This window comes from Mesoplodon densirostris, chromosome 15 (assembly GCF_025265405.1).
Source record: "Mesoplodon densirostris isolate mMesDen1 chromosome 15, mMesDen1 primary haplotype, whole genome shotgun sequence".
NCBI lineage: Eukaryota > Metazoa > Chordata > Mammalia > Artiodactyla > Ziphiidae > Mesoplodon > Mesoplodon densirostris.
The window spans coordinates 66,118,600-66,139,595 of NC_082675.1; the positions used below are offsets into that span (position 1 = coordinate 66,118,600).

The 20,996-nt window shown below is 36.5% G+C and overlaps 1 protein-coding gene across 2 annotated transcripts in view; it reads right to left on the reverse strand.

The window, feature by feature from the left end:
- The window catches only part of DYM (dymeclin), a 381,878-nt gene that overhangs the window by 224,000 nt on the left and 136,882 nt on the right, over nucleotides 1-20,996 (reverse strand). For both annotated transcript variants that reach the window (XM_060118525.1, XM_060118524.1), the window contains 3 exons: nucleotides 12,072-12,254; nucleotides 8,201-8,379; nucleotides 6,134-6,259 (listed from right to left, as the gene is read on the reverse strand). In XM_060118525.1, coding sequence (XP_059974508.1) covers nucleotides 6,134-6,259; nucleotides 8,201-8,379; nucleotides 12,072-12,254 — 488 coding nt within the window. The remainder of the gene's footprint in view (nucleotides 1-6,133; nucleotides 6,260-8,200; nucleotides 8,380-12,071; nucleotides 12,255-20,996) is intronic.

Here is a 20,996-nt window from a genome sequence, read left to right on the forward strand (position 1 = left end):
GATATGATGCTTAACACAGTAGTTTCTTTCTTTTTTTTTTTTTAAACCCCACATTTGTTTATTTATTTATTTTTTTTGGCTGTCTTGGGTCTTCGTTTCTGTGCGAGGGCTTTCTCTAGTTGTGGCAAGCGGGGGCCACTCTTCATTGAGGTGCGCGGGCCTCTCACTATCGCGGCCTCTCTTGTTGTGGAGCACAGGCTCCAGACGCACAGGCTCAGTAGTTGTGGCTCACGGGCCTAGTTGCTCCGCGGCATGTGGGATCTTCCCAGACCAGGGCTCGAACCTGTGTCCCCTGCATTAGCAGGCAGATTCTCAACCACTGCGCCACCAGGGAAGCCCTTATTTCTTTTTTTGGTAGATACCCTTCATCAGATTAAGAATTTTCCTCCTGATTCATTAAGTTTTGTTTTTTGTTTGTTTGCTTATTTGTTTTTAAAGAATAAAGAGACTGAATTTTACACAATACTTTCTTGGTATCTATTTAGATTTATCATTTGACAGTTCTTTATTCTGTTAAAATGATGAATTACATTCATTGTTTTCCAAATGTTAAGCCAACATTTCATTCCTGAATAAATCCACCTTGATTATGACATGTTATCATTTCACATATTGCTGGTTCAGTTTGTTTATATTTTGTTTCTACTTTCCTGTCTATTTGCATAAATGACACGTGCCTGCAATTTTCCTATTCAAATTTTGTTAAATTTGGTATCAAGATTATGTTGGCCTCCTAAAATGAGATGGAAAGATTTCCCTTTTTTCTACCATCTAGATGAGCTTCTATAAGACTGGTGTTATTTCTTCCTTCAATTTTCAGAAGAATTCATAGGTAAAAAAATCATCTGTGCCTACAATTTTCTATTTAGGATGATTTTACATTACAAAGCCAATTTCTTTAATATAAACAATTATTTTGATTTTTGTTCCTTCTGTGAGCTTTGCTTAAGTTTTTTCTAGAGGGGGAGGGGATGTGTCCATTTCATGTAACATTTAAATTTTATGCTATAAAATTACTTGTATCAATGGTATCCTCTGAGGATTTTTAAATATCTGTGGAACCTTTCCTGATCTCCTCTTATGCACTTGCAGTCTCAATAATAAATGTTTGTAGCTTTTTTTCTTGATCATCTTTCTAGGGATTTATCAATCTTACAAGCTTTCATATATTTTGCTTGTAATAGAAAAGCAGAAAGATATAAAATCAAAGATCTAAGCTTCTACCTAAAGAACTGAAAAAAATAAAGAACAAGTAAAGCTTAAGCAAGCAGAAGAAAGGAAATAAAGAGCAGACATTAATGACATTTTTAAAAATTGAGAAAATTCAATGGAATCAAAAGTTGGTCCTTTGAAAAGATTTTAATGGAGGGAAGGAAGAAAGGGAGAAAGGGAGGGAGGGAGAAGGAGAGGGAAAAAAGAAAGGAGAAGAGAAGAGAAGAGAAGAGAAGAGAAGAGAAGAGAAGAGAAGAGAAGGGAAGGGAAGAGAAGGGAAGAGAAGAAAAACCTCTAGCCAGATAGATGAAGAATAAGAGAGAAAAGACACACATTCCCAAGATTGAGAGACGTTAACATCTCTATGGCCATTACAGATATTAAAAGGTAATAAGTTTAAAACAAAGTAATAAGAATGTATTATGAACAACTAATGACAATGAATGTAATACCTTAGAAGTGTACAAATACCTTGAAATACACAAAGTACCAAAGCTCAAAACTTAACCAAATTGTATATGAAAAAATATATAAAAGTATACTACATCATGGCCAAGCATAGTTTATCCCATGAATGCAAGGTTGATTTAATATTCAAAAGTTAATCAGTATATAATTCACTATATTAACAGACTGGAAAAAAATCCACATGATTCAGAATATATAAAGAAGCTTTACAAGTCAATAGGAAGACCAAAAATCCAATTTTCAAAAAAGGAGGTATGGGGGGCTTCCCTGGTGGCGCAGTGGTTGAGAGTCTGCCTGCCAATGCAGGGGACACGGGTTCAAGCCCTGGTCTGCGAGGATCCCACATGCCACGGAGCGGCTGGGCCTGTGAGCCACAATTACTGAGCCTGCGCGTCTGGAGACTGTGCTCTGCAGTAAGAGAGGCCGCGATAGTGAGAGACCTGTGCACTGCGATGAAGAGTGGCCCCTGCTTGCCACAGCTGGAGAAAGCCCTTGAACAGAAACGAAGACCCAACACAGCCATAAATAGATAGATAGATAGATAGATAGATAAATAAATAAATAAATAAATAAATAAATAAATAAATAAATAAAAGGAGGTATGGCTAAACAAGGCAACATGAGGGACATCTCCTTGGTGATGGAAATGCTCTGAATCATGACTATTTCAAAGTCCATGTCTTGGTTGTGGTACTATACTACTGTTTTGCAATTATAGCTGTCACTGAATGAAAACAGGTAAAAGGTACATGGGATCTCTCTGAATTTTTCTTACAACTACAATTATTTCAAAATAAGAAGTATAATTTAAAACAATGGGGAAAAACTTGGAAAATACTTCACAAAAGCAAATATATAAGCACATGAAAAGTACATGAAAAATGCTCAGTTTCACTGGGTATTAAGGAATGATAATTCTAACCAGAATAAGATACCAGAATATATTTCACACACAGCTAGGTCCACAGTGGATGATTCCATGTAGAGAACTTTGTAAAAACACTTGACTTACTCATTTTTACTATTACACATAAAAAGGAAAAGGATAAAAGTAAACAGATCAACAAGAAAATTAGACTCTAGAGAAAAAGAACAATTTGTTTAAACATCTAAATGTCATCTAGAATATCCTGAAATCCTTATGGAATGGACTTGAATGTTAACTGAATCTAATGCCTTCCCTATCTTACCATCCCTGTTTTGGCAGTCAGTAAAATTTAATTTTAATGCAAAATCCTGTGCTAACTTAAAATTGTTTTAATTACCAAATGTAATGAAGATACAAAAAAGTATAGAAAATAATATAATAAAAAGTATATCCACTGTTAAATTATGTCAAATCTTAATATTTTGGTCAGATATGGTTCAAAGTTTCCTGTGGTTACTTCTTTTACTTTTGTTTTTGTTGCTGTTGAAGTGAAAAGAATATTACAGACCTAGGGGAAGCCCCACTGTGCACCCTTCCCCATTTTCATTCCCCTTTCTTGCTCTGATATAGCCAGTACCCTGACTGTTTTACTTTGCATGTTCCACACATTTTCAATATTATAAACAGTGCTGTAGATGACCACTAATAAGCATGTCCTCTCTGCAAATGTGCAAGAATCTTCCTAGATAACCTTGGAGTGAAATGCTGACTTGTGGGGTATACACAGCTTCAATTTTACCTGTATCCCTTAAAACTAAACACACACCTGTATTATGACCCAGCAATTCTACTCCTAGGTATATGCCCAAAAGGATGAGTGCATATGTCCACCAAAATACATTTTCAAAAATGTGCACAGCTGCTTTAGCAAAAATAGCCCCAAAGTGGGGAAAGAAAAGCCAAATATCCACCAAGAAGGGAATGAATAAATATACTGTGGCATATTCATAAAATGGAATAGTACATAGCAATAATAAAGAACAAACTAATGATACAGTAACATGGGTGAATTTTAGCAACAGTATTTTCAGTGAAAGAAGCCAAAATAAAAGAGAACACCCTAATTTCATTTCCTAATGCCCAGTAATAGTAAGCATTTTTCGTGTACTTTGCATGTGCTTACATATCTTCTTTTGAAAAGTATTTTTCCAAATTTCTCCCCAATGTTTTAAATTATACTTTTTATTTTGAAATAATTGTAGTTTTAAGAAAAATGCAGAGATATCCCATGTATCCTTTACCCATTTTCCTCCAGTGACAACTGTAATTCAAGGAGAAGCAAAAACTAATCTATTAGGAGGGAATTCAGAATGTAATTTGCCGTGGGATACTGACCAGAACAGGGCAAAAGGGAGTCTTCTACTACGCTAGAAATGTTCAATAACTTGATCTGGGTGGTAATAATACAGGTATATATACATACATAGAAACTCATAAGTTGTGCCTTTAAAATTTGTGTACTTTCTGTTTTATACTTCAATTTTTTTTTTTTTTGGTGGTATGTGGGCCTCTCACTGTTGCGGCCTCCCCCGTTGCGGAGCACAGGCTCCGGATGCGCAGGCTCCGGACGCGCAGGCCCAGCGGCCATGGCTCACGGGCCCAGCCGCTCCGCGGCATATGGGATCCTCCCAGACCGGGGCACGAACCTGTATCCCCTGCATCGGCAGGCAGACTCTCAACCACTGCGCCACCAGGGAGGCCCTATACTTCAATTTTAAAATGTTTTAAAAATCATACTGAGGGCTTCCCTGGTGGCGCAGTGGTTGAGAGTCCGCCTGCCGATGCAGGGGATACGAGTTCGTGCCCCGGTCTGGGAAGATCCCACATGCCGCGGAGAGGCTGGGCCCGTGAGCCATGGCCGCTGGGCCTGTGCGTCCGGAGCCTGTGCTCCGCAACGGGGGAGGCCACAACAGTGAGAGGCCCGCGTACAGCAAAAAAAATAAAAAATAAAAAATAAAAATCATACTGATTTTTCAACTTCTTATCAAAAGAAAGATAAATGCTAGTTTAAAAAAAACTAAGTCAGTGCAAATATTTTCTCTCGTGGTACTTTATTAAATAAAAGAATCCAAAAATGTGTTGTTTTATTCTCTTTCTACAGTGTCAAGATCCCTTAAACCTTAGTTGAAATGATGGTTGCACAACGTAAGAGGCAAAAATAGTTTCAACAGGAACAGTAGAGAAGAGTAAAGACGACATGAAAGCTCTACTGAAGAAGAAGAAGGTGTCTGTACCCAAAGAAGAGTGAGACCCCTATAGCCCCATTCTCCCAGTCAACCCCCACACTAGACTGGAAGAATCCCTTCTCAGAAATTGATCAATTACCCCAAAAGAAAAGGCCTACAGTGAGTAGGACACCCAGAGAAATAGAGTGTGTAGAGCTCATTACGCTGAAAAAGTCTTGCCCACACACAGAACTTGCAATCGTTTCAGTGCACGCTCCTCAATAGAAACAGATAAGCAAGAATCACCACACATTTGAGGAAAGCCTCCAATGAGGACTAAGACAGGAGCCAAAGATGAAAATGAAACGGAGAAAATATGCAATATGTTTTAATAGCTTTAGAGGGAGTTCTCGGTTCTGCAGAAGTTGGGAGTTGCATTAGTGATTGGTATATGAATATAAAACAGGGCAATGATGTGCTACAGAAAAATTAAAACAGGTACAAGAAAGGAAATACAATTACCATACACTCCATCTGAGGGTAGAATAATAGTTAACAAAATCATAATAATGTAAAAGCTGAGTTAACCAAAAATGACAATAAGATGGAAGAAGGAAAAAGTCTCTGTGCTGGAAAGGGGTCTAGGAACCCAGAGGGAACACTCAAGATGTGCAGGAGGGAGAGCAGTTAATCTCTAAATCTGAAAAACCAAGAAATAACAATATAAGCATGTTATTTAGAAACATGGACAGAGCTGACAGCATTTGTCTTTGGAGAGTGGTAATCAGGTATGGGGTAGACATGGGGTCTGCCAGTTTGCATTAAAACCTAGTACTTCTGTGTAAGTTTTAAAACTATGTACATGTATTACTTTGACACAAAGAAAATACCAAAGAGGAAGATAAAATCAGTTTGGGAATGGAACTCACAAACAGGACTAAAATTTAAGGAGTTAAATTATACTACACTATTTTACATTGTTTTACAAAACAATTTTCAGTTCTCTTCTTCTTCCCTACTCTTTCACTCATTCTATATAAAAGGAGCAAACCTGTTTGATAATTTCTGCCACAACTAAAAAGTGGAAACGGAGAGGAAAAATGATCTCAATGCAGCAAAAGCATTTCTATCGATTACTAAAGAAACTATTTTGACAGAGTTTTTAATAGTAGCTAATAGTCATTCAAAAAAAACCAGAAGCATCACTTCATAAATCTGAAGAAAGGCACGCCATTTCTAAGTCAGGCACTTGCAGAAATATCTACCAGAAGGAAAAGAAGGAAGTAGGGTACTAAGGGTAGTAAATTTTATGGAGTGACGTGTCTGTTCTGTAACTCTGAATAAAGTGAAGGTAACTTACCACTTCATGAATGGATCTATTGAAGCCATCATCTTCTGTAAGGATCAACAATACTATAAGGGCCATATAGACATGGTGTGAATTTCTTTCTTCCACATGATACAGAATCTCGAGAATTGGTAAAACCTAGTGAATAAAATTTTTAATTTACTATTACAATTACTTTATTATAAAACCAATGTTTTAAACCTCTATACTTTTATCATGTACCCTTTGCTTTAATTTCACAAACCAGCCTGTGACTGAAAGTACTTTCCATTTGTATAACTAAAGTACCAGCAGAGAAAAGCATCCTCTTCTGCAAAGGTCTGCCGCCACGTAAAGGTTGGGTTTACAGAGACCATTTAGGCTCATGGTCAACACCTGACACTCAATAGAGGCGATTCGGCCTCCAGCCTAGCAGGAACTTACACAGTAAGGTATTCTTACAAACACTGCAATATATCAAGCATTACCTTCTTAACAGCAAAGATTGTAGGATAAAAGAATTGTTAACAACAAAATCAGATCAGCGTAGTGAATTTCCTACCAGTAACATATTTTCTAATCACAGACTCAACAAATTATAGAAGAAAAAGGAAAGGGAAGGACATCAGTTAAAACATTATAGAAGTAATCTATGCAAGACATTAAAAACAAAAACAAATTTACAAGCCCCACCTCACCCCATCCCAGCCCCCCCAAAAAATCCCCAAACAAAATCTTTTAACTTTTCACTGGTGTTAAGCCATCATATACAGACAACTGTTCCCCTGCATGATCTTTTGTACCAACATCCTTACCATGGAACTTTCTAGAGCCGATGATGTCATGGGCTTTCTGCTTATTCCCATCATTTTTCTTAGGCTTCATCATGCTCAGAATTGTCTCTGCTTATATTCACTCACCCATTAGTAAGCAAGCCTTTTCTTTACAAGCTTTTACTCACATGAGCCGTACACTGTCACACCCAAGTTTGCTATTTAAGCCAATGTTTTCCACATATAGCTGGTGCGCAGATGGCTTCGTTCATCACATTTTTTTGTCCTTACTGTCACTGTGACATAGAATATGCTCTTCAAATAAATTCTAATATTCCACGTTTACTCATTATTTTCATGTTTAATGCTGAAAAAAAGTGGCCACCAAATCCCTCGTGAATCCTGCTATCACTCTATAAAAACTGGTGCAGAGGGGACATTCCTGTTGCCACCAGCAAGCTGCCAGCTATTTCAGAGATGTTCACAATTTTATTAATGCATGAACAGTCCAACGTTATACATAATATATACATAAATAATTATGCATACATAATATACATAATTATACATACATAATTAATAAGTATACATAAATAATTATGTATTTCAAACATGACATCAACACCTTAGTGAGGCAGCTTACTTTTCACAGAAACATTTTTGTTTACACATTAGTTATAATGGAATCAATAACTGCCCACAGGAGTTTTTGTCTATGAGCAAAAACTTGGAACCAATTTCACTCACATAGTAAAGGGTAATGTACATTTATATGATATCTGGCAATGGTACCTTAAAATAACTATAACACTCCAGGAACTGAGTTCAGACAGCCTTAGTGTCAAAGCCTGTTGAAGGGATAGGACATTTGGGAAACTGAGTTGAAAAATCACCCTTCCTTTTAGCCATACTCATTAGGAATATGCAACAACTGTGACCAGCTACTTGAACTTAGTGAGCAGGCACTTGGTAGTGGAAAGGAACCAAGAGGGTATAAAAATCTTCCTGACAATGGCAGCCAGTGCTTCTTGGAGGACTTCATCCAGGCTGAATTATGGGCACTGGGTGGCTGTTAAGGACCTAAAGACAAGGAAGTTTGCTGTGCTGTGTGCTCTCCTGCTCTGCACTGTGACGCCATCTCTACGTGCACTGTCTCCTACACTGTAAAACTCATACAAAGGCAAAACTGCCTTTGCCTGGTGACATCTCCCTATCAACCTCTTGACTATCACGTTTGCAACCAGGCAAATATACATATCCTCTTGGGAAAAGAAATTACTCTTCAAAATATTATAAAATATAAAACCATGTTTAATATGATACTTACAAGATTTTCCATATCTGTGCGAGCCAACATGTATGTTCTAATATTACTGTTCTGATGGAGCAATGTATACAAAAGGAGAGTTGCTTGATCAGATGTCTGCTGTTCACACAGGGCCATATACAAACTGTTAAAGTTAATCTGGAAAGTATGTGGAATTGACGAGGGGAAAGGACTGCTATCTGGAATACGGAAAACACAAAATTTTTAAAATATTACATCTATTTTCTAGACTGTGCCTGATATTAAATAATAAATAATAAAAGTATTGTTAATGTATACAATTCAGTTCCCATTAATTTTGTATAAGTTGCTACATTTCAGGCTCAAAATTTCAAGTTGTATTCTAAATTTTACCGAAAAAACAACTACACTAAAACATGACTACAGTTGATAACACAGTACTGTATATTTGAAATTTGCTACGAGAGTAGAACTGAAATGTTCTCACCAAAAACAAACAAAAAAACAACCACACACACACACACAAAACACAAAAACCCAACCCAACCTAAACTCGGACAATTTATTTCTCTGTACTATCTAAACCACAGCTTTCCAGTGATTATAAATATATGAACAAATACCATGTAACAGAGTGACTTTTTTAAAAAAAGCCAAGTATAAAAAAAAACTAAACTAAGTCACGCAGTTTGACTCCACTACTATTTTTGCATTAACATAGCTGAATTAATTTGTCAATAAAAATATGAGCTTAAATAAATACAGCTATGGGGGTAGGCAAAAAAAAAAAACCTTTAATACATACAATTTAACCACAACATTGAAATGCTTTGTTACCAAAACTAAATGGCCATCAGTCCTAAATAAAAATATCTAGAGACAAACAGAAAATTCTCTTGTAAGATCTGAGTTAAAAAGAAAAAAAAAAACTGCCTTGAAGCTAAGTTAATTTTTTTCAAGTGAATTATCACGGCTGAAGTATCCATCAATGTCATCAATCCATTTATGAAGAAAATAGCTAGGATAACATATAATTTAGATAATTTTAAAATGATATCAAAATCAGTATGTTCAACATTAGCTTCTATAATAGAACATACCGAACCTAAGACAACTCTTGGAAAACATAAAACATTTTTGTTTAAAGGAAAACTTAAAACTAATTGACTACAACTACTAAGAAACTTTTTTTTTAAAGTAGAGTTACTGGAATGATGAAAAGCATAAATTACAACCCACATAGGGAAAATTCTTGATATTCTGAAACTGACATAGCCCCTTTCCTACAGTTTACTGGATTTGTTTAAAAACTGAAGCAAGCAAGGTTAGGAAGTTTAAAAGGAGGTAAAGCTAGGTCAACTGACTTAGAGAAAATTATAGTCTCATCAGATAAAACACTGGAACATAACAGCACAAAGAGCTGATATTTTAATGTGTTTTGACAAGTATGCATAAAGAATTGTTTTTTAAAGACCCAGAACCACTAGCAAACAAAACAAAACAAAACAAAATTTTAAAAAACCACTGCTTTAACATTTCCAGAAGCTGTGCTCTTATGGAAAAGAAACGTGTGCCAACAAAATCTTTATGATAGCACAGTCCTATGTCTCTCAGATTTTCCTTTTTAACCTTTACATTTGTGAAAAAATGCATCTAAAAAATGTCTTCAACTTTACTACAAAGTGCCCTCACTTTTCCTTCCACATTCAGAACATAGGTTATTTTTTCAATCCTAGCACTGTATTTTTGACACTTACAAAAATAATTGTTTTGTAAGACTGACCTATATTTTTGCAAAGGATGGCAAAAGGAAGTGTTGGATATATTGTGAGTATGCAAATATCACAGGATTTACAGAAGACTTGGTGGAGGAAGATGCTGGACACACTACACCTCTTTACAATGGAAGCAGAATAACACAGGTTCATCAACCTGTATTATACCTGACTACAAATGGAATACATATGTTGTGTGGCTCTACGTTACTAGCTAGTAAGTGCTATGAACCAGCCATTATACTGACAGCTTTATGTGTATTATCCTTTATTTAACCCATATGACAACCATGGCATTACACTGACCAGTTTTACAAAGGATGAAATAGAGGCTTAGAGAGATTAAGCAACTTTTCAAAGATCATCCCTGAGTAAACACAGATCAGCTCCTGTTGTTTTCACCACATTATACTGTTTCTTACAACAGCAGCAATAATTTAGTGAGTCTGTCCTATGATAAACACTCACTTAATTCTTCTAAGAACCTTATGAGGTAGAGATTATAATCCCTGTTTCACAAATAAGGAAACTAGTATATAAAGAATATAATCTGGGATATGAACCCAGGTCAGTCTAACCCTAAAGCCAATGTTCTGAATCACACTGTTCTGTACCACAGTCTCCCAAAAGATGACTCTCCCAAGAAGGTTCAACCCTAAACAGTATCATTTGGCCAGAGCAGCAAAAGCAATAATAGCAGATACCATATACTGAACACCTGCTATGTTGCAAAATCTGAGCTAATCATTTCAAAACCTTACCTTGTTTGGTACTTATACAAATCCTATTAGGTGATACTATCTTCATTTTACAGAAAAGGCCATTGAGGCTTATTGAGATTAAGCGAACTGTGAAAGCCCTCACAGCTTTGAAGTGACAGGAGTGTGACATGAACTCAGGTCAGCTTGACTCCAAAACTTCCTTTTTTAACCCTAAAGTCACACTGTCACTAAGAAGAGTACCGCAATGAGAACAGAAAATACTATTAGATACATGAGTTTTCATTTCTTATCTATCTAATTGTTAGAGACTCATATCCCCCTGCAAATAATAATGCCAGAATTGGCAAAGGTTCAACAAACACTGTCTCTAAGAAACGTATCCTAGAACAGCTCTGGAAAGGAACAAAGCAAAGAGCACCAGAAGTGTTAAAAATCTTCCTAGCCAGTAACTGCACTTCTTACCCATCTTAATTATATTAGTGTTGGATGTATTTTGAAAATCTAGCTACCACATTAATCTTGCTTTTCGAGTCTAACCTTTTGGTAAGTGATCACTGCCTCGACATGGAACTATCTGCGCATGCTCTACTTCAGGGTTTTGGCAAATTACAGCCCACAGGCACACCACCACCTGTTTCGGAAATAAAGTTTTACTGGAACCCAGTCATGCTCATTTGCTTAGGTATTACCTATGCTGCTTTTATGCTACAATGGTAGTTAAGAGGTGGTGACAGAGACCACAAAAGCCATCTGCCCCTTTGCAGAAAACGTCTGCTGAGTTCTGTTCCTATTTTTAGTCATATAAAACCCTAAATGGAATATAGATTTTAAATTAAAAATTTCAAATAATGTATCATTCTGAGTTTTCCAGGTTAATTCCTATCCCTAATATGTCCCTAATATGGACAGGTGGATCTAAAGCCAGCACATGCTGGCTTGGTTATCTCTGAAAGAAATGTAAATATAAATGGATATAAAGAACCACAGGGGCCTCCCTGGTGGCGCAAGTGGTTGAGAGTCCGCCTGCCGATGCAGGGGATACGGGTTCGTGCCCCGGTCTGGGAGGATCCCATATGCCGCGGAGCGGCTGGGCCCGTGAGCCATGGCCGCTGAGCCTGCGCGTCCGGAGCCTGCGCGTCCGGAGCCTGTGCTCCGCAACGGGGGAGGCCACAACAGTGAGAGGCCCGCATACCGCAAAAAAAAAAAAAAAAAAAAAAGAACCACAGCCCTCATCTAAGATTTACTTGACCTTCCTGAGAATATACACAGAAAATTTAGTTTTTCTCATCTTTAACCAACATGAAAATATACAACTTGACAGTCATCTCCACAAGTGAAAGTACACAATATGGGGTAAACAATACCCTCTTTCCTCATTAGAAAGACTATTCAGAGGAAAAAAATACCACAAACCTTGTGTATTCTTAAAGGACATGATGGCCTGTCTGTAGGGGTTTGGTGCATCTGCAGCATCTGTCAGGTTGGCCAGCACCAGCAGAAGCAGGAGACTCTGGTTGGCCAGAGGGGAAGAAACTTCTGGAGCAGCGGCCGCTTTGCTGCCCACACCGCCCAGTGTGAAAACAGTCCAGAGTCCAGCTTGAGAAGAAAACACACCATTAAAATGTGCTGGGACTAGGGGCAGGACAGGAATAAAGACGCAGACGTAGAGAATGGACTTGAGGACACAGGGAGGGGGAAGGGTAAGCTGGGAAAAAGTGAGAGAGTGGCACTGACATATATACACGACCAAATGTAAAATAGATAGCTAGTGGGAAGCAGCTGCATAGCACAGGGAGATCAGCTCTGTGCTTTGTGACCACCTAGAGGGGTGGGATAGGGAGGGTGGGAGGGAGATGCGAGAGGGAGGAGATATGGGGATATATGTATATGTATAGCTGATTCACTTTGTTATAAAGCAGAAACTAACATACCATTGTAAAGCAATTATACTCCAATAAAGATATTAAAATAAATAAATAAATAAAAATAAAAATACAACTCAGCTCTGGGGGAAAACTACAAAAAAGAAATGTGCTGGGACTTGTAAGATGAATCTATTTCTGTACAATATTCTATACTTTCTCACATTTTAAAGTTTGAAATAACACTCCCTTTTTTGATTATGAAAGTAAAACAAGTCCATAGTTTGGAAATTCTCATATTGTCCAAGGACATAAGATTTTTAAAGACTGTCATTCCCTATTCCCATAATTCCACTTCCATTTCCCATAGATAACCAAGATAAGATTAAGTTTCTTATGTATCTTTCTAAATTTTTCTTTACATATCAAAACATACACATAATTATAAAAAAATTTCACATACAACTTTATACCAATATATTTGAAAACCTAAGCAAAATATTAAAATATCTAGGAGAAAACAAAATTGGCCAAAGAAGATGAAAGCCTGAATGGACAAATAACCTTATAAGAGTGTAAACCAGGGCCTCCCTGGTGGCGCAAGTGGTTGAGAGTCCGCCTGCCGATGCAGGGGATACGGGTTCGTGCCCCGGTCTGGGAGGATCCCATATGCCGCGGAGCGGCTGGGCCCGTGAGCCATGGCCGCTGAGCCTGCGCGTCCGGAGCCTGCGCGTCCGGAGCCTGTGCTCCGCAACGGGGGAGGCCACAACAGTGAGAGGCCCGCATACCGCAAAAAAAAAAAAAAAAAAAAAAAAAAAAAAAAAAAAAAAAAAAAGAGTGTAAACCAGAGTCAAAGAGCCAATCCTTAAAAACCATCCAAGTCCAGATTTTTTTTTTTTTTTACAAATAAGTCTACCAAACCCTAAAAGTACAGATAATTCTCATACTATATATGCAGTGCCAAAGTACAGAACAAGAATCATAGCTACATACTCATTTGACAAGGCCAGAAAAATCTCCTTGATACAGAAACTGGATTAAAAATGCATTTAATCACATTAAAAAACAACTTAGGAATAAACCTAGCCAAGGAGGTGAAAGACTTATATGTAAGGAGATTCATCAGAAAACTAAAAATAGAATTACCATATGATCCAGAAATCCCACTCCTGGGCATATGCCCAGAGAAAACCATAATTCGAAAGGATACATGCACCCCAAAGTTCACAGCGGCAGTATTTACAATAGCCAAGACACGGAAACAACCTAAATGTCCAAGCACGGATGAATGGATAAAGAAGGTGTGGTACATATATCCAATGGAATACTACCCAGCCATAAAAAGAATAATATAATGCCATTTGCAGCAACATGGATGCACCTAGAGATTATCATACTAAGTGAAGCAAGTCAGAAAGAGAAAGACTATCACTTATATGTGGAATCTAAAATACGACACAAATGAACCTATCTATCAAACAGGACATAGAGAAGAGACTGGTGGTTGGCAAGGGGGAGGTGGGGGGAGGAATGGAGTGGGAGGTTGGGGCTAGTAGATGTAAGCTGTTATATATGGAATGGACAGACAACAAGGTCCTACTGTGTAGCACAGAGAACTATATTGAATGTCCCATGATAAACCATAATGGAAAAGAATATTTTAAAAAAAGAATGAATATATATGTATAACTGAATCTCTTTGCTGTACAGCAGTAATTAACACATTATATATAAATCAACTGTACTTCAGTTAAAAACAAACCAAAAAAATAAGTGATCACTACACAACACAAATTTATTCAAAACAATGTTCATGATACAGTTGGGAAACTTGAGGCATTTAATAAGAAAATCAAAATTATGTTAAGAAAGTACAACCAGTAGCCAAGTATTACTTGCTTTGGGACTGATTTGTTGTTTATCTTAACATTTTAAAAAATTTCCAGTCACTTCCTTCCACTCAGAGTATGCTCCATGACTGCCTACCCCTATATCCACCACTGTGTGTTTGAGGATTGCAAGCAAAGAAAAACACAATTAGAAAGTTCAATCTGCAAAAAAAAAAAAAATCACGAAATGCTCTCCAAGGTAAAATATAAGTGTTTTATTTTTGGGGGGATTCTCTTCACATCTGTGCATCTTCATTACTAGGAGAAATAAGAGTTGACTAGCACTGGACAAATTTCACAAACAAAATTCTGACTCGCTTTTAACAGAACCTGAAGTCTCCTTCCCCCCCCCCCCACCTTCAAGTTTTTTCAAGAGGGCTGCAAAGCTGCTTATAATGTCAACAAATGAACATTTTATTGAGAAGCTATCCCACCCCACCCCCACCAGACAGACAGCCTTCCTTCCCTTCTCTGATAAATATTACTGCTATGTGGCCTTTCCTTACAGGGAGAAATGAGGCAGCCTGCCACTGCCTACATTGTAGTTTAAACTGGCCATAATACTGGACCAGAATTCTTCCAAAAGTTTGTTTCTTTTTGCTGATCCAAGCCTCTGATCTATGACCCAAGAACCTTAGTAGAATTGTATTTTCCTGTTGGCAAAAAAAAGCTTCTCTCCACCAAAAAAATAAGGGAAAGTTACAGTATATTTCCTTCTGTTCTAAAAACCAAATTAAGGATGGTCTCCAAAGTTTTTTAATTGTATCCCTCAGGTCCTCCGAATAAATGCTTAAAATAATATTCATCTAACTAAAACTAAAAAAGTACTGAAATTAACTAAAAGAAAAAATCTAGTGTTGATGATTCTACCTTTTAAAAGTAGTGACTCAAGATTATTTATCCTTAACAATAAAAATGTGAGAAAAATATAAAGTATGACAAACTGAAACATCAATAAAATAATAACCAAAGAAAAAAGAACTCTCATTTTAAGAAATTTTGAACTAAAGTAAACTATTAAGACAACGAAATTAAGGTAAATTACTGCTTTTTTAATATTACTAAACATGCCACTTGCCACTATAACTGATTTCTTATATCTAAAAAATACATAACAGGACACTAATTATTCAAGCAAAACTATACAAAAAATACATGATAACATACTATACTGTCATCCATAGTTATAAAAATCTGCTAAAAGGGTCATATTCATATATTTTGAGACTGTAATACTGCAACAAAACAGAGACCATGAAGAAATTAAGGAGAAAGCAGGTCAGCTATTACAAATACTTATGAAAATTCTTCTAGAGACATTTCAATCAACACAGATAAAACGGTAATCAGTCGATAAATAGGTAGTGAGTGCCTAATTAGGGTTAGGTTCTGTGCCAGGTATAAAAAATACAAAGAAGAAAAAAGTTATACTTTGTCTTTGAGGAGGTTAGAGAAAGGGGAAGCAAATATTCATACCAATTTTCATTGCCATAATGATCCAACAAATATACCTAACTCTTCAAACATCTATACTTTTCCTATATAAGTACAGTGAAATAAGGGAAGACAGTTTCACCAATAAAGTTACTGAACATGCATCCCAGGGCAAACATTGGGGCAGAGTGAGTATCTGATCCCAATACCACGCTCTCTTTCCTTTTATTAATAAAACGCCCTGAGATTTAGCTGGGCAGAACTACATTTCCCAATCTTCCTTACAGGAAACAATGGCCATATGACTAAATTCCAGCCAATGGGATGTGACTGGGAGCAGCCCATGCGAGTGTTAGATTATATCCTTAAAAGGAAATTATTTTCTCTTAAAATCCTCACCCTTCCCATGGGCTAGAAGCCAGGTAGAGTGGTGGGCCGACAGATTTGACTTTGTGCATGAGGATACCACCAAGGGAATGGCAAAACAAGACAGAAGGAACTCTGGTCCCTGGATGACCTCAGGAAGCAAACCTGCCTACACCCCTGGACTAGCTTAGACTTCTACGTGAGAGAAATATTAATCTTCTATCTTTTTTAAGCCACTGGTATCTGATCTCTATTAAAAGCCAAACCAATATACTAACACAATTATGTGTTATAAAGTTCCAAAATATTATTGCTTGGTTAGAGACCTTTTTTTCCCAAACAATAGTTTTAAAAAATTTTTTGCATATCAAAAATTTATTTAAGTTTTTAAGATAATTATAGATTCATATGCTCTTGTAAAAAATGCACACCTTTTTATCCAATTTCCTCTAAGGGTAACATCTTACAAACCTATAGTACAGTATCACAATCAGGATTTAACACTGACACCATCAAAATACAGAACAATTCCATCACCAGTTAGGAACATGTGTATGGGGAAAAAATATCTGATGATCACTAAACTTCTTTGAAGTTAATTTCTTTTAAGGGTCACATACCAGCCACAGAGGAAATGTACCACCGTGGATTAGACAAAGTGCAAGAAACTGGATTAGACACTAAGGAACCCAAAGACAATGAGGCCCTATCCATGAAGTTTATAGTCTAAAAGAGAAATGGATATGGAAAAGACAAGCAAATAAATAAACGGTAATGAGTTTGCAGGGAGAAAAAGAATGTTACCTAAATGTCAGGATGACCCTGGAAGAAAAAAACAGTTGAGAAATAACTCAGAAATCAATGTGTAGAACTGACCATTGGTTTAGACTTTTTCCAAGTTTACAATTAACCAGACAAGCCATTCTACTTCCCCCCAGTTTTAAAAAATTTTCTTTCATTTCTTTTTCCTACTTTCTTTCTTGCTTAGAGCATCCTTCCAGGTCCAAATCAGACTCGTCTATTCTAATGAAGCAAAAAATGACTGCTTTTACAGCACTTAGATTATATAGCTCTCTCCAGCACTGTACTTACCACAGTCTGAAATTGATTATACTTATGTATGTAACTTAGGCACAAATCTTCCTGTGGACTCCTTGATAGAAAATAGCTACATCTTTTTCATGTTCCATATTCCTTAGAGGGCTCCAACTTATAAACTTAATTTGCTCCTTTACTTCAACTTTACTTTACTTTCTTTCTTACTTCAGTTACTTACCAAAGGTTATTTTTACAGTGTATAAGACAGATTTTATATTTGATATTTTAAAAGTATATAAATAATATAGATTTTATATTTGCTATTTAAAGGAAAAGCATGCTGTTTTTAAAGTTCTAAATATAAGTGTCAAAAGTTGGCTTTAGGGCTTCCCTGGTGGCGCAGTGGTTGAGAGTCCATCTGCTGATGCAGGGGACACGGGTTCGTGCCCCAGTCCGGGAATATACCACATGCCATGGAGCGGCTGGGCCCGTGAGCCGTGGCCGCTGAGCCTGCACGTCCGGAGCCTGTGCTCCGCAACGGGAGAGGCCACAACAGTGAGAGGCCCGTGTACCGCAAAAAATAAAATAAAATAATATAAAAAAAGTTGGCTTTTGTCCTATATTTTAAATTATAATACTTTAATGCTGATGAGAATACTAGGAGACAGGTATTTTCAGACACCAGTGGTACGACTGTAAATGGGTACGCACCATCTTTGGGAAAGACAGTCAAGAAATGTGCATCACAAACATTAACAATACGCAGATTATTTGGCCTAACAAGTTCAATTCCACAATTTATTCTAAAGAATGAATACAAAGATCAAATTAAAGAGCTATCCATCTTAAAACTCAAGAGAAACATATACACTTAAATACTGAATAAGAAGAAACTGGCTGCATTAGTTGTGACATAACTCATCAACACAAGAGAAAACCAAGGCCATGGTTAGAAATCCAGGCATATCACCCAGAATGTCAACAAGGTTAACATTTTCCCAGTAGAATGTCAGCTAGTTTTTAATATCTAAACTTCCTAGAATATATCACTCAGTTTAATCCTTTTCAACTAGTGTTCATAAAATAATCTTTTATATTTGTATCTCCAAAACTCAAAACATTTTAAAGAAAATAACGTACTGGGTGAGAGGGGGAATCAAATTTCATTACAAAGATAACTGGTGTGACAGAACTGTTGACATTTTGAAACTGAACTGAGTGTTAAAAAAAAAAAAGGGGAGATGAATGTCTCAGATGTTGTTGATAACTAATGGGCATCTTAGTGTCATGCCCTGTGTGAGCCATTCTCCACCACTGGGCACACATACTAAATGTGTTTCCTAAGACCTTTCACACTGAGCCTTTGATTTTGCTAAGTGTTATACAATAAGAGGTAAAAGTTGAAAAGGTTGTAAAGAAGAGAGGAAAAAAATGACTAAATGGAAGAGAAGAGGTTACTATTTAAATCAGCACTTTCATCAGGAAGCCATGTTTTAAGCATTTTATATAAAAACACACTAGTTTGTTAAACACTAGCATTTAGTGTGCTTTAAAAAACTGGTTGAGTAATTTGAGTTATTATATACACTATAATTTTTAAAATTTAAAATAATGGTATTTAAATAGGTTCTAGATCAGTATTTTTGGCATAATGTCTGATTTTTGTGATTACTGATATTAAGTGGTAGATACCTGCATTGTATAACTAGTTTGGAGGGTCAGTTGTTAGGGTCTGACTACAAAGGAACACAAGGAGACTTTTAAAGATGATGGAAATGTTCAAAATCTTATGGTTATGGTGGTTATTACATGACTATACATATTTGTTAAAACTAACAGAAGGTAAATTTTACTGTGTTTAAATTATATCTCAGTAAACATGACTCCATCCTTTCCCTCTCCAAAAACACGTTGGGCATGGATGTGGAGCAAGTTGAACTCTCATATACTCTATAGTGAGAGAGTAAATTGGTGAAAATAATTTGGAAAACTGTTTAACTGTAACCACTACACTTGAATGATGCACAGCTAGGAGCCAGCCATTTGCTTAATTATTATACCTAACAAAATGCTTACATTATGTGCAAAGACATGCACAAAAATATACACAGCAGCATTATTTTAACAGGCAAAAGTTAGAAATAATCAAATGTGTAATAATCACACGCATTACAGTATGAAGGATAAATAAAATATGGGATAGTCCTAAGATGAAATAATATATAATAATCAAAATGAACAAAATATGCTTCATGCAAAAACATGAATGAACTTTACAAACCAAAGAAGATGCCAAAGAATACACAGCATGTGAGTCCATCTATATAAAGTTCAAGGGCGTCCCTGGTGGCGCAGTGGTTGAGAGTCCGCCTGCCAATGCAGGGGACACGGGTTCATGCCCCGGTCCGGGAAGATCCCACATGCCACGGAGCGGCTGGGCCCGTGAGCCGTGGCCGCTAAGCCTGCGCGTCCGGAGCCTGTGCTACACAACGGGAGAGGCCACAACAGTGAGAGGCCAGCGTACCGCAAAAAAAAAAAAAAAAAAAAAAAAAAAAAAATGGATAAAGTTCAAAACTAATCTGCAGTGCTAGAAGTCACAACAGTGGTTTCCCGTGCAGTTGGGAGAGGACAGCGATTAGGAGAGTACACGAGCGGGGTTTCTGGGATGCTGGGATTACTTGACCTGACTGGTAATGACATGTATGTTCATTCACTTTATGACAATGAATTGAGCTATACACTAATTGTACACTTTTCTATATGTTAAACTTACATTAAAATGTTTACCACTAAGAAAACCCAGTATGCATTCCTTTTTGTAAGATGTTAAGTATATCCCAGAATGCTCACAGTGGTTACCTTTGATTACTGGAACTAAAGGTGATTTGTTTTTCTCATTAGAATGCTTTGATTTCTTAAATGATAATGTAGTAAAAGAAACCATAAAATTTGAAAAAAATTTATATGATATCTTTAGAACAATATTTCTTAAAAGAAATATATTAAAGTGTCAGTTTATTGAGGAAAACATACCCTATTTGATATTATATCTTTATTAAAGGGCACAGTCCTCAAGTACCTCTCTATGTAATCAGCCTACATGTTAAGAAAACATTCTTCAGCAATTTTTTTTTCATTTGAAAATGAATATAAAACAGCAACATACACAATCTTGAACTACAGCCAATCATACTACAGTGCTAGGAAAGGGGGAAGGGTGGTGGGAAGGTCACTAATATTTTCACTTTTTTACATGTGTTTACATTTAAAGCACTCTTAAAATATCTGGTGACTGCTAGTTCCTAAAACAGTTCTGAGTCAAATTCAATTTTCCTAACACAAAACAACATGATATTAAAACCCCCAGCCTGTCTCCCAAAAGGAATGCTTTGAGCATCTCAAAAAAGAGAAAAAAACACACCACAAAAGAACAGAGGAAAATGTTTTAAAAACTCATAGCACACTAAAACATTGTATCCACCTTTGTAGTCTAAAATCTTTCAGAACCTCTGATTTATAATCCAGCATAATATAAACCATATGAAACTTTAAAAGTCTTACTCCTTTAAGAACAGAACTATTAAAGAAAAATTGAAAAAAAATCCACTGAAATACTTCAGTGTTTATGAAGATAACAACTGTTTTCAAAAAGGAGAGACAATGAAAGGTAACAGAATTCATTGGTCTAAGTAAAACTCTAGAATCACATATCCTTAAAATAAACATTTATGAGAACCTAAGATGAGCCA